We start from the raw sequence: 15,949 nt of genomic DNA on the forward strand, positions 1-15,949 counted from the left end.
TCTGAAAAGCAGAAATGCTTCAGTTTGCTGGGGAGCATAAAGACTTTGGAACAATAGAAAAATAAAAAAATGGTCATGTGGCCTAATGAGTTTAGGATGACCCTATTCCAGGGCAATGGGCGTGTCAGGGTAAGAAGGGAAGCGCATGAAGCGATGCACCCATCATGCATTGTGCCCACTGTACAATCATCTGGAGGCAAGGTTATGATCTGGGGCCGCTTCAGTTGATCAGGTCTAGACTCAGCAACATTATGTGGCAATAAAATGCCATGAATGACCAGGTGATCACGTCTGTGGAATTTTTCTCCGCTGATGGCACGGGTAAATTCCAGAACTCAAGTTGTAAAAGAGTGGTTTTAGGAGCATGAGGAATTACATTTGATTTGTATAGCGCTTTTGATAATGGTCATTGTCGCAAAGCAGATTTACAGAATCTAAAGAAAAATATGGAAATGAGTATGAAATGTGTGAGTTAATATGCACTGTACTGTATGGATCTAAATGATCAGATTATCCTTGGACAGTGATTGGAATCATTTTCACATATGAATTGGCCACCTTGCATGCCGTCATCAAAGCTAAGTCCAAAATATTAGAAATATGAGAGTGTTCTACAATGTTTTCGGCTGGGTAGCGTGCTTTTGATTGCAAGTTTCTGATTTGAGACAACGATCACGACAACATTCACAACGATGACAGAACGGTTTAAACCGAGCTCATCAGAGATGTTGTGGCATGGATGTATCTCTTTCCAAGTGGATGGAGCATTTAATTCTGCATACTACTGTATGAGCAATGCTGCTTGCTTCACTGCTGCTTCTGCATGTGCACGTACGAGTCATTTATCCCATACTTTATAAACCAGACTCAGGAAACATTAGACCTTAGTAGCTTCAGAAAGTTAACAAAACAAAAAAGCAAACCTCAGACACCAGAAATGTCCTGAAAAAAAAAATCAATAACATTTGGGATAAGTGTAAAGTTCAGTTCTGGCCCAGCTTTAAGTGTCTCAATAGCGGCTCTGTGACAGCTGTGGGATTTGACCTCAGAACGTTTCGGTCACCGGTGCAGAAGCTGATCCACTATTGCTGTAGTTAATATGAAATGATTACACTGGGCTGCAGTGGCTGGTGTCATGAGGTGAGTATTTACTTTTCATAGGTGTTGACAGGAGCTTTGGATGAACTACTGGGTGTGTGTGTGTGTGTGTACTTGTGTGTATGTGTGTGTGTTCAAACACTTTTCTGTAACGTGAGCTCCTGTCTGGCTGACTAAGGGGTCTGGGAAACAAGACAGAATGAAGAAAAAAAAAAAAAAAACTGGGGCAAATCCCTACACACCCAGACTGGATACACTCCAACACACACACACACACGCACACGCACACACACGCACGCAAACATCAAAGCCCAGAAATATGAATATCCCTATATGGACAGAATGTAAGACAAGAATTCAGATACCATATGCAAGATATGATGTCATTTTGGACCATGTGCGATGATTGGTATGTATTTGAGTGTGTTGCCCGAGTGTATGTGTGTGTGGGTCACAGAAAATTCCCCCAAGGTGATTTTGTCATATTTAAAAATAGGAAATAGTCTAGCAACATCAATCACATACGCATACAACTACCAGTTCCTCCAGTATGTGACAAAAACCAATGCTGAAGGGCTTGTGCTCAGTTTACCAGACAAAAGGAGACGTACACACTACAAAGTGAACACTTAATATCATTTTCACTTGCCAGTAGGGTTGTCCCGCTTTCTCAACCAAGCCTACACCACCCTACCTCAAAATAACTTCACCTTATTTCCTATAAACAGCTATATTGTACTATTTAGCACAAATTCCGATACACTGAACACAAACCTTTCCTTTACACAAACACATCGCAGCAAATATTAAACTATCAGCCTTAAAATCACTGGCATTTAATACGCACCGCCTATAAAAAATGGATGCTTTTTCTCCATTCATAGTTAGGTTTAATGTTACAGAACATCTCGTATACAAGTTATCACTTATAACGGCTATAGACAGTCAGTCTCTCACTTTTAAAGGTCCCGTATTTTACTGTTTCTTTAACACAGGTCTCCCAGCATCGCTGTTAACACTTCAGCTGAAATACTGTTTAGGCAATGTACTTTTGTTTTATACCCCAACCTTCTTCTGTATCACTGATTCATCCCTGATCTTCTATCTATTTTATCCTGCACACACACAGTGGGCAATTTGGGAAGGCCAATTAGTCAAACAGCCGGAGCAAACCCACCAAGCACAGGGAGAACATGCAAACCGTACGCACACAGACTCGAGGCGGGAATCGAACCCGGACCCTGAAGGTATAAAGCGATGGTTCTAATCACTACAACACTGTGTCGCCACTTGCCATTTCAGTGTTTATGTAAAAGAACTACTGCTAAACCACGTGAGGATGAGGGTTTCTCCTTTTATGAGGTCACATTAGTGGGAAAATCTAATTGTCTTGTTTACACCCTGGCCAATACAAAAAACAGGGAATGGTTAATTTATTTGAACACTCACACTGTAAATCCATCTGAACAGCCAAAAATTTATATAAATGTGCATAAGCTCCCTTTAAGGCTTATAAGACAAAAAATGCAGCTTAATAGAGAGATAAAAGAAATATCTTCCGACCGCAAATCTTTACCATACTGGAAAACTTAAACAGATTTATCTCTGAATGTTACGAGGCACTAACACTGGAGACTCCTTACACCTCCTCAAAAAAAAAAATCACCATAAAGAAAAATAGCATGGGTTTAAATCTGAAGAGAAGGAGATGGACGACTATCACTCACACTGCTTCATCTTCAAATACATAAGGTTTTAAATTTGGATATGGATTCGATAAGACCTAAAAAGAAAACACAACCCTACTGATTTATTACACCACCTGCTATCAGGCAGTTCTTAGACAGCCAGGTCTTTAAATTATACATGATATCGAAAACTTCAGGAATTCCGGCTGGATTCATTCCCTGAGGCAACATTTCAACAGGACTTAGATCATCACTGCATCGCTCGTACTGAAACGCTCAGATACTGACAGAACCTGGGCACTGACTACCCGCTGCACACCTGGGCGATCTGGAGAGCATGTCCTTATTAGGGAAACATTTGGTGCTCGAATGCAAAGATGGCTCTCTGAAGCAAATATTTATTATGTCAAGGTGTGTGTGTGTGTGTGTGTGTGTGTGTGTGTGTGTGTTCACTCTCCAAAAAACACACATAAGGCTTGGGTATGATACCAGTTCAAACCAGGGAAACACCCCCTTAAATATACTGGGATGTTTAATCTTGTTGAAAAATCGGTTGCAGAAGTGTAGGTCACATATGGAGAGATTGCTTTGTCTCAAACTGAGGCAGAACCAAAGCAAAACCGAACACCCCTCCTCCTCCTCTTGGATTATATTAAGTTTCTTTAGATGTTCTTTCAGTTTGCTACGTCCTGAACTAACAAAAAAGAAAGACACAACTTTTTAAATTAACTGTCAACACAAACGCACTCACTCATCGTCTACATTTGCTATGGTGGGGAGATGAGGCGGGGTACACCCTGAAAGGGGTGCCAACCCATCGCAGGGCACACACACATACACACACTACGGGCAATTTGGGAACGCCAATTAACCTAATCTATATGTCTTTGGATTAGGATGAAACCGGAGTACCCGGAGGAAGCACAACAAGCACGGGGAGAACATGCAAACTTAATGCACACAGACCGGCAGGAATCGAACTCAGTCCCTGGAAGTGCAAGCAGACAGTGCTAACCATTACGCCACCTTGACGCCTAACTGTCAACACAATGTTAATTTCAGAGATGACAATATTGCAAACAAAAAATCCTAGCACGCAAAAAAAAGAAAAAAAAGAAATCACAAAAATCATACAGCTACTTCCAAGCAAGCAGTTCGTCCCATCCTTGTTACCTACCTTCTGATTTTCTGTTGGCTTGAAATTCATGAATTTAAATTTCACCAAGTGAAAGGAACCAACAAATCCACACCTTTTATTGTCATCAAAGTGTAGATTAAGCTACAGGATAAACTGTAACTCTTGTCATCTTTGTAATGTCAGAGTTTTGTTGAAACAGCTTTGAAAGTGAACATCATTAATCTTCAGAACAGGTACAGTATACTACACGCTAGCAAGAAAATGTTCTTGGCGGAGAAGCTAGACAATGATCCTGCTAGTAAAAACTCTACTTTGCTCATGAAACTAATTGTTGCACTTTTTATTTAGTCTGAACGAATCAAAAGCACTATATATGTCTTGAAGTGTTCAGAGTATTATCTATTTATTAATGGTGCATGTTTAATACAGAAAATGTTAAGGCTATTTCTAAAGTTTATGCAACATGGTGACCAATCTTGTTCCCCTTAAAAAATTCCTAACTTTGAAGTTGCTAACTTCAGCTGTTTTGGAGAGATGATTTCATATGTTTCCTAAAAATGGCCAGTGTTCAGTTTTATACTGTCTTGCTTCAAATGATAATTTAAAATGCAAGTTATTCATATTTTTAAAAAATATATTTTTTAAGTACTGACACTAGAAGCATATGACCTGTGGAAATGTTGCCTAAGTTTTTTTTTTCTTTTTTTGGTAAAAGCTTAAAAAGCTAAATATCTGTAGTGTCCGTAACCATGTCAAATTCATGTTGCAATATTTTAACAACTTGGCATTTTAGAATAATACACTTTTCAGGTTTATGTCTTTTCATGTGAAATCTAAATTAGCCAAGTTTTATCGGAATGACGATTAAGATCATTGAAAGATTTGTATTCAAAAAAAGTTACGGACACTACAGACATAAAAGAACATGAAATTGTATTTAGCAATGTGTTTCTTTTTGTCTGATAAAAATATAAATGTGTGTGTATATTTACAAAAAAACAAAGCGTGGATCAGAGATAAGAAGCATTAAGTATTATGAAAATCTGTGTTACATGATCCTATCTGAAAATTTACTTTTTCACCTACTGTAGGTGAGACACTTTTTAGCACCAATACCATGTTTTGGCCATAAACTGTGTTTAAGACTAGTTTTGACCTTCTTATGTAGTGTATAGAGCCCCTAAACAGACAAACAAGGAGTAAAAAACAATTATTATTTTTTTTAAATAATGCAAAACATTTGTGAGATCTTGCAATAATCTATCTTTGACCACATGCAGGGGAGAACTGTATATCTGGGTCAGTGTAAAAGCATTACTGCTAGACAATTCTCTAAAGCCACATTTATTTATTTTTTGTTCATTTCTTAGGAAATAATGTTAAAAAAACAACACTTGTCAATCTGTTACCAAGTTTTTCTTGTGAGATCTTACAAAAGTTTTGCATTATTTTGCCAAAACAAAAAATAATTTATATCTTTTAATCCTTCGATGTCCCTTTATGAATATCCAAGTAGATCAATGAACAAACAGAATTCAATTTTAAGTGATTGAGACAATTCTTTATAGTGAAGATGACTAAAGGTATAGCTGAAGAACACTAAAATCCTTGTTTTAACGGAATGGCTGCACTAAGACACTTTTGCATTTATTTATCAATAATGTGTAATAAAAACCTAATGTAAAGACATGTGTAGGTTTAATGTACAGTAATGTACATGTGCAATAACACACATACACAAACACATGCACTCACTTTTATATACACACATACTCTACATGCTTACATAAAAATACACACACAAACACACACACACACGTTGGATGGCTTTTCTTATCCTTAGCATTTCATTGAACTGTTGGCCCTGTGTTGACATGCATATGACAAATAAACAAATCTTGATAATTTCTATCTATCTATCTATCTATCTATCTATCTATCTATCTATCTATCTATCTATCTATCTATCTATCTATCTACTGTATATATACAGTGCAGTTTAAGTCAAACAGGGATGAATGTTCCATTATATTTCCATTATTTTTTATAAACAGTATATTATTTGTCATGCACCGAATCAATAATCAATGCATTTGTATTTTGGTGAAGAAAGTAAAGTGAAGAAACCACTTACACTCACAGACCTAAGGTGCATTATTTTTATACAACTACATTGTACAAGTGTTTCATTTATCAATCAACGACACAACACTATTAAATTGCTTAGATTTTGAAGACACTCCAGGTTCCAGTTATCACTTATTATACAGTTGCAATAAACAATCATTTCATAACCACATCTCTCTCTCTCTCTCTCTCTCTCTCTCATAAATCCCAGCTTGTCATTTTACCATGAAGTGAAGACTCACTCAGATTGACAACCCAGACGTCCTCCATAAGTGGTAAATAAACATCTCCACAAAACGTCCGCAATTATACAGCACATTCTCTTTAACTGCACTTTTCTTTTTTAAATCTTTTATTTAGTAAACATCAGTTGCGTGAAGTTTTCCACTGTACAAGCCTCTGTGTATGAGCTGTTACTATAGCAACAGCTTTGTATTACCCTAAACCTGTCAGCGCCTTGCTGTTATGCAGACCCCTAACGGCCAATCAGATGCAAGGATAAGCAACAATTAATACATGCACATTGTTAACATTATTTATTAGTATTCGCTGAATTCAACAAGAGTTGATAATACTGAGTTTTATAATGTATGTAGTTGGAAGCGATTGTTGAACGATTAAGATGATACTTTTTAATATAGTTTAAGTATTTTCTATCATGTTACTAATAGACACTGATGCATAGCTGAACGAGAACAGATCTTTCTAAAGAGCACCAGATTCTGCCTTGTGGGAATTCTCAACCTTTCTTTCATCGATTTAAAATCTAATATATCTCTACGTTAACACGTGCTTCCATCAGATCACCCACACTGAACACACACACGTGAGTGTTTCACATGTGCTGAGCTTCAGCTTATCATCTCTTCCTCCTGGTGTATTTACTGCCTGTTAACTGCATTGTTCTCTGGCTGTCAGTGACTCACACTCCCTTCAGACGTTTTTAATAACGATAAAGATGACGGCTGTCTCGAATTAGTTTCACTTATGTATGTGTTTGTGTTCTTGAAAATGCAGTTCGAGCACATTGTTGATTGTTATTTGATAAAGATGCTCCAGGCATATCTATGCACACACACACACTGTAGACATAATGTAGACATAACAAGGCCAAACCAGACGTTTATGAACTAAAAGATGAAAAACACAAGCTGATGATTGTGTGTGTTTGTGTGAGCGCTCATACACACATCATTAAAATTTTTTAGACTAACAATAGAGGCTCTGTTACTGCAAAGAGACGTATTGCAACAGCAGGACTGACCTGGCTATGATCATACAGACATTATGAACATACTGTATTTCCTTGTGAAGGTGTCGGTAAAGATGGCCTGAGATGTTGTGCAAATGATAAAAGGAATCTATACTGTATAAATAAAAGAAAGGTTTGTCTTTATGTTGGTCACAACTCACTCTTTTAATGATTTCAATTCAATTTTATTTTATTTGTATAGCACTTTTAACAATGGTTATTGTTGAAAAGCAGCTTTACAGAATCAAAAGAAAATCAAACGTGAGAAATCAAAATTGATCAGAATGTTATTTATGTTTCATACGTTGGAAAACCAGAAACTGAAAACAGTGTATCTGTCTCTCTGTATGTCTGTCCAACCAGATTATGCCACAGCATCATGCAAAAAAACTGGCTGGATAGAACGTAAACTTGTGCCAGATCAATGTATGGCTATTCTTCCTGCGGGAAGTTTAAAACCAGTTTGTCTTATATATTCTGAATCCGTTGGTGCTAATAACAATCAGTAATGTGAAGCGCCACATTAGCATATTCGCAGCATACCGAGGTGAGGGCATGTAAAATACCAGAACTGAGAGCTCAATGTTAGGCGCTAAATTAATGTTATGAGCAATTATTGTACAAATTATGTCACAGCATCATGCAAAACCGGCTGGAACGAAATTATCGAAACTTGGATATCTGCCTGAAGTTTAACCTGCACCGTAAGTGAAATCAAATTGTAGAGTAAAAGTGATGTCATAAACAGTTATGTGCCTGATTTAATAATCTAATTGAAAATAAGCTACTAATGCGCTACTTGTTCAATGTAAACAAACACCATTAAACGATTGTTGTTGTTAAAACAAAATGAAATATTAATTATAATAGGATTATTAATAGGATAAGTTCACCATATTTTCACCACTGAAATAACAATATTACTGATTACATTAAAGCTGAGATAATAAAAAACATGCATTTATTCTTCTTTTCTGTTGTTGTTGGTCTGTAGTTAGTCTTCTAACAGTCTAATAACACAACAACCTGTTTAGTGTTGTACTACAGAAATAACTATATATACTGTTATACAACTGAGTACCTTAATTTTAAACTTTGTACAAAATTTATTTTATGTCACTTTGATCTAAACGAGAAATTATATCACAATTGTAAACAACAATGTTGCGTGAACTAAATTTTTCACAAATGAATGTAGCTACAATAGATACAATCTCTAATATTGCATTACGGTAATTCAAACTGTAACGCAATAAAATTTGAAAGAAATAAAGAACTCGTGTGGAGTGGATCTGACTGTGCACGTGAACACGAGTAGACACATGTCAAAAGATACAAAGGTCATAGGTCATATCCTACCTGTCAATGTCAGTATGGCTTTCGCAGTGGAGAAGCGTGGAGGAGTGTTTGTGGGTTCGACGTGCATACACGCTGAGCCCTCCGTCTGTCATGTAGCTGTAAACGTGTGTGAAAACATGTGCACACACACACACACACACACACACACACACAGAGTAAAAACAGTGATGATGGCAATATGATATACAAAGCATATCACACACACACACACACACACACACACACACACACACATAGAGCAATCTAAAGTGATTTTAAACCTATTAAAGCCAGTTATTGTGGGTCTCCTTATCTCGAAATACAGTCGATCATAACGCGGTACTATTGAAGGTCCTGATAAAGCCAGGCTCACGCAAACCTGTGGTGCAGCTCGAAGTCTCTCACCTGCTTTTCACAACACGCCGAAGATCCGAGAAGAGATCTGAAGATGAAAGACTCCTCGGAGTTTTATTACACGTCTATTAGCAGACGAATTCAGGCGTAATGTCACGTTTAATCAGTGATTACCCAGCTAATATTTTATTGTTGACTTCCCTGAAAAAATAAAACCACCCTGTATGCTGAAGGTGGAGCAAGTATCGATCCTCTACTGCTCGATAAACACTTCTATTTACTCCGCCTCGGCACACGCTCTTTCTAAATATTGACTAACTTCAAGCTGTCTTCTGTGCGTGCACAAACTCCTCACGTATTAACTGCTCTAACACATCGGGGATCATCTCATAATCCAAAGGAATCCCAGGCTAGGAGAGCAGAACTCACCCTGGCGCTTATAAAATGAAGGTGCAATAAACGAACAAGTTGTCCAGGAAATCCAAGTCGATGTTAGTGTTAAGGAGGAGCAAACCAGGAGAAAAAGATGTTGATGATGTTAGACGCAATGAGCACCTATAGTATATGCTCTCCAGATAAACAGTGCGGCTGATCACTCATGAAATCCTGAAGCTATGATACATGGGGCTGAGACAAAGGCTCTGATGGTTCATCTTGACATCATGGATATTTCTCCATGTGCTGAAATGACTCACATGGTGGTTACCCTACAGTGTTTACATCAATGTCAGAAGGTATCACAGCGTTGCCATTAGCAATATATAATTTAATGGCCGAGGAAAATCTTTCAAATGATGAAAGCGTTAAATTTGTTCTAGCTAAGTACAGAATATTGTGAAATGAAATGTCATTTATTATAATCTTTGGCATGTATTTGAACCACAAGCTATCCAACAACTTTACCAAAGCGTGACGCGCACTACTAGAGGAAATCACACATTTAGCTAGCAACAGTTGTTTTAGCTACAATGACTGATTTTACCACTGAATTTATTACACTGGCTACTACACAACCCAAACTTCGAAAGTAGAAACCCTAGGTATGATTACAAAGTAAACAAAAACCCTTTTGGGGAAATTTTTTTTTTAAGATTGTGCGTTCAACCTCAAGTATGGCTTTTTATGGAGGGCATAAGTGGCTCCCAGAATTCAACCACAGCAACATCTGATTTTTCCAAATTGCTAGACATCCTAGTACTTTTATGACCATCATAAATGCCTATACGCTCCACTCTCTAAAAAACTAAAATCTATGATTATTAAACGGTTTTCAGGATACAGTACCACTGCTGTTCCATCTCTAAGGGAATGTCTTATATAGATTTATCATTTAATGATCATTTATCATTTAGAGATACTAAAGCAACCCGTTCTTTACAACTTTAGCCAGAAAGTAACACCTGCAATCACAGCTGTGTTTTCTTTCAGGACAATTATTTTAAGCATACTTCCAAAGTTGTAACAAAATTAGCTTTAAGACAAAGATAATCAACAATCCCATCGAAAATCAGTGGATCGATATGAAAAAGTGTGTGTGAATTAGAAGGCGTATTAATCTGCCAGAGTTACAGCGGTTCTGTAAGGAGGAATGTGCAAAACCTCCTAAAAAAATATTGATTCAAATTCCAGGAATTGCCACCAAATGCACTTCCTCTTGCTCCCAGAACCACCTTTTCACAATTTGTGTCCTTTTATACAACCATGCCATCAGAGAAGGAAAAACTCCATAGATGTGATATTCAGGTCATCATCTGACTTCATTTCATTCTCCAAAGCCTTGTACAGTGGCCACTATGCATTATGGGTGCTTCTCTTCATGCATTCCCTTCTTATCCTGATTCACCCATCGCTCTGGAATACGCTCAATCCGGACTCATCAGACCACATGACCTTTTTCCGTCGCTCCAAAGTCCAATCTTTATGCGCTGTACCAAACTGAAGTGTTTTTTTTTTCAAAGTGGTTTGCTTATGGACACGGCTGTTTATTCCCAGTCTCATCACATTGTTCCACATTGTGGAAATGCTCATACTTTCATTTCTATTGTCGATTGTATGTAATGCAACTTTACCAAGCGTTTTAGTGATCTAAAAATTATAATTATTTTCCTCCACAAAGTTTATGCTTTACCACTATCCTTCCAGGTTAGAAGTTTTTAACCCATTAATTAAAAAATAATGCTAAATGTGGGCCATTTATTTGATGAATGAATTTTTGTGTTTGTTTGTTTTTTGCCAGAGAGTGTGCCAGAGAGGGTTTTAAATGCACTCCACATTAATGTTATACATATGGTACACTAAAACTACAGTTCTGCTTCTTTTGGAATAGAGTGACTTCTTGACTATGGTACATTTTTAACTTTATAATATGTAAGAAAAAAAAATCATTAAAAAAAAGCACAGGGAAAAAAACGAGTTAGACAATGTGTGTCTGAAGAAGGGGAAGGGGCCCAGGTAGAGCAGGATGAAACAGTAGGGAAAGCCTTTAGGCCATAGGATGATGGATAAATGGGGGAGTTGATGGATGGGTGGATAGACCTGAGCGGCTTGTGCTATTCAGCTGTAAACGCGTTCTCGAAATCCACCTTCGGGGAAGATCCACTTAAATGGTTAAAGAGGACACGAGCCAGCAAGTATATGAAACAGACACGGCAAAAATTATATTATATCCCTGTGTTTTTTTTTTCCTTTAATGTAATACTGAATGTAATCTCATTTGGAACAAGACAGGTGTCCTGATATGATAAAGGGGGAAAAAAACAAAACAAAACAAAAACCCCTAAAATGACAGGAAGTGACTTATCAGAGTGAAACAGGAAGCTTGTAACACACACCTTTTGTGATGATGTGTATGACTCCAGGCTAAAGCAGATTGTCTCCTGTACTTAAATGTGTGCGACTGCTGACTCTTTTTTTCCTTCTTAAACACTGGGTAGCCTCGACTAATCTGAGACTTGTTAGAAAGGGAGGTAGGGAGAAAGTCCAAACAACTTGTCAGTTTTATGATGACGTGGAATGATGAATGAATCATCAGGTGTGTGTAGATAAACATATTAATGGCTGAATTGTGCAATGAAGTGATGGTTCATGTCTCGTAACATATGACTGTATGCCACAGTGCTGTTGAATTCTAAATGGTCAAATGGTCGACTTGTTTTCTATAGCAGCAGCTCCAGGTGCAAGTCACACTTTTATATTAATGCACTGGTCGTAACCCATTATCGTTTCTGGAAATCTGAAACTTTAAGTTTTCCAACATTGCAAAGTGTTCAGAATAGAAGATGTTATGGTTTGCTTCTGCTGTTGTTCTTTCTCTGAAAATTGTTGCACTTTTTAAAAAAAAAAATGTTTTACTTGACAGAACATGAGGAATGAATGTTTATAGCTGCAATAGGAATAGTGACAACAAGAACTAACTTATCTTTCAAATGTTCCATAATATTAAACATACAGCAGATGTAACGCAGATGGACTGTATAAAGATATTCAAGTTTAGACTTCTACAGTATATTAAAATCTTAAGTTTAATGTATGACAATATAATCATTATTCTTCATCCATACATCTATCCATCCGTTTTCCATTTATCCAGTTCTGCGTGACAGAGGCAGCAGTCTGTCCAGAGATGCCCAGACCCGTTTCCTCCTAGCCACCTCCTGCAGCTCCTCCACAGGGATACCTAGGTGCTCTTATACTGTACAGTCTCTACATTCAGTCCTTGATCTTATCCTGGGTCGTCTCCCTGTTTCACATGCCCAGAACATCTTCCCAAAGAGGTTTGCCAGAGGCATCCTAACCAGATGCCCGCACCTCCTCTACTGACTTTAATCTTGAATCCGTACCTCTAATCTAAGAAGCTGTTTAGTCTGTGGTGAAATAGCCCAGTAGCGTTTTCCAAGGCAAGGTTCTAGGTAAGGGGCCAGAGAAAAGACGATAAATAGGTCCTTATGAAAAAAAAAACAACTAAGTTAACTTCACTTGGAATAGGGAGACCAATGACCACTCAAGGAGTCAAGCCAAAGAAGGGAGCTTGCTGGTGGTCGAGACTTTATATATTGGGCCTGGTTTTGGCATAGCAGTTAGGGGCTGGAGCAATGTGGATTCGGCCTTTGGGTTAGGGTTAAGGGTTAGATCTTTGGCTCTGTGGGTGGTGAGGTGGCTTTTCTGTCCAGTGCATCCCATGTATGCTCAGTCAGATTGAGATCTGGTGAGTTTGGAGGTGGCCTTGAACTCATTTCCTGCTGGACCCAATGTGCAGTGGGCTGTGGTGCACTGGGTGTTCTGGTGCATTTCTACCATGGACAGCATTGATGTTTTTGGCAATTAATGCTGCATTGGCTTTTCTGTAGGTTTGGAGTGGACAGGCTGGCCTTTGGTCCCCATAGGTATAAGTAAGCCTTGGGTGCCTATAACCTGTCACCAGTTTACTGATATCTAGCTGGTTACCAATGTTATTTACTTCAACTGGTATTGGTCATAATGTCATATTATTCCAATAAAAAAACAAGGATTCTTCATGGTGTCCTTTTTTACATGGTTATTTAAAAGGTCTACAAGGCAACAGACATTTTTTTTGCTTTAGATAAACTTTTTTGGTACTTAAAATTTTTTCTAACTTTTAAAAATATAAACTCAAACCTTTATGACTCTAAGCATAAAACAATCAAACATGTGTCAGGGTGGCCATAAATCCACACTCAGTGAAAGGATGTCTCGTATTTTTTATTTGCTTTAACTAAAAGTTTCTGAAATGCCTGAGGTCTAAATTGTGTTCTTATAGCACTGAGTTTCAGTGCACAGTTGGCTCGGAGTCAAAAATCTGCCATCGGTCCCTTCTCTTAAAAAAAAAAAAAAAAAAGTAATGTAGGCTATTCTTAACCTTAAACTCAGGCAGGATTTTCCCCTCCGATTATGGTAAACCATCAAGGTTTAGTTTTTAGGAATATGAATGTGTTTCCAACTTAAGCAGCACAACAGCAGAGAGTGGTTGTGATGTTAGTTTGTCAGTAACATGAGATGTTCAAACTGGGTTATTCATTGGCTCTGACCTGGCAACCCTCCATTACTCATTTAAGTGCAGGTCAAAAGGCCAAGAAGACTGGGGAAGAGGGATTAGGACGTTGTCAGAAGTTTGCATTAGAAGGGGATTTTTGCTATTTTTGATGACGGTTTAGAGCTGATTATTACAGATGCTTTTTTAATACAGAAATATGTTACTGATGTATTAAATTACATCACTAGCATAAAAAAATGAGAATGGGAGTGTGCTTGCTGAGAGATGGAATTGTTGCCATCCACATCTGCAGTTAGTGTTGTGCTCTGGGAATTGGACTTTAACCCTGTAAACTTTAATTTGTGTTATTTTCCAGACGTAACCTGAACTTTAGTGTCAGTTTTGTATACTACTATAGCACTATTGTCCATCAATCTAGCTGTCTATTCATAAACTGTTATTCTCATCCTCCTCAGTCCAATTTCACCATCTTGCTTTGGCTAGCATTTAAAACAGGGTCATTAAGTGCATTTATATGAACTGCATTGCTGTCTTTTGCAACATCTATAAAAATCACACAATTTTCTTTGACAATATTTCTAAGATATTTCCTTTGTTTTAAATTTCCATCATCATCATCATCATCATCGGCAATGATTTGAAAGCTCTTAAAACCACCAACTGCTTGGTTGTTTTAGTGAAACTATGTCTTATAATCATAGTTTTTCAGCATCTCTGATATAATGCGCATCTAAGGTTATAAAGATTCTCCTGTTAAAAATGTGTTCAATTGGAGAATAACCTTAAATGGTTAAAACTATATTTGCTGTTTTTTGAGTGTGCTAAAGTAAGTCATTTTTCTTGCTTCATTTGAAACTTTTCCAAAATGAAAAAAAAAAAAAACAAGGAAACCCCATAAAGAAAGCATCATACATCTTTGCTTGCATACATCCATTTATGTATCCATCCATGAACATCTGTATTCCAACTAGAGACCATGCAGGCCAGTAGTGACCATTGTATTTATTTTCATTCTTACAACCATGGTAGGAACTCCGGTCAACATTTACACAATACGGGCAATTTGATAACACCAATTAACCTAATCTACATGTCTTTGGACTGTGGGAGGAAACCAGAGGGAACCCATCAAGCACTGGAAGAACATACAAAGTGCATGCACAAAGAAATGAATCAAACCTGGAACCCTGGAGGTGCAAAGCGACAGTGTTAACCAATGAGCCACCGTGCCGTCACATCTTTTCTTAGCAACGACTAACACACTTAATGATTGGAAAATAATTAATGACTAAGTGGACTGATTAAGATCCATCATAGACAAATGAAATGTTTTACAATATTTGCGAAATAAAAATTCCTTTGTTCCCACCTGTCGCCTGTCTTATTTCTTTCTTTTAAAGAAGGACAAAAACAATGCAAGGAGTCGTATTACGGCGAAACCGCAACGCTCGTCTGCCCTGAAGACTATTGGAAAGCTTACAGAGCACCAACACTGCAGACTCCTACTAGTTTCTATAATAAGCATAACTGCTCCGATTGTTGCTATAACATTAAATCAGGCGCAAACACAAATGTCTGATATGCATCGCAGCTGGCATTACTGTGCGAGCTGCAGTTATCGTAAATGAATCAACACCTCTTGGCCAATCAAAATCAAGATTTTAGCAGCACTGGGGTATAAAGGTAAAACAGTCATTCTGTCTGTGTCTGATAGAAACCAAGACATCTGGCTCTCTCAGCTGGAGAATCAGTGTACAGTAATGAATACAATCAGTGCTGCCAGGATTATAAGGCTAGCGGGAACATGTGCCATTTCTGTGGTTAAGATGTTTCTCAGTTTACGTACGCCTCATCATGACTAAACACTTATTTCCAGTTGGGTCCAAAGGTTGCTACTGGTTTAGTGAAGTAGGTTTTAAGTGTGTAGTCTGTCTTGCTTTCTG

At 37.7% G+C, this 15,949-nt stretch overlaps 1 protein-coding gene across 2 annotated transcripts in view; it reads right to left on the reverse strand.

The window, feature by feature from the left end:
• nav2b (neuron navigator 2b) overlaps nucleotides 1-15,949 on the reverse strand; it is a 111,118-nt gene that overhangs the window by 55,693 nt on the left and 39,476 nt on the right. For both annotated transcript variants that reach the window (XM_053505515.1, XM_053505514.1), the window contains exon 11: nucleotides 8,663-8,758. In XM_053505515.1, the coding sequence (XP_053361490.1) occupies nucleotides 8,663-8,758 (96 nt within the window). The remainder of the gene's footprint in view (nucleotides 1-8,662; nucleotides 8,759-15,949) is intronic.

Source organism: Clarias gariepinus, chromosome 10 (assembly GCF_024256425.1).
Source record: "Clarias gariepinus isolate MV-2021 ecotype Netherlands chromosome 10, CGAR_prim_01v2, whole genome shotgun sequence".
Lineage (NCBI taxonomy): Eukaryota > Metazoa > Chordata > Actinopteri > Siluriformes > Clariidae > Clarias > Clarias gariepinus.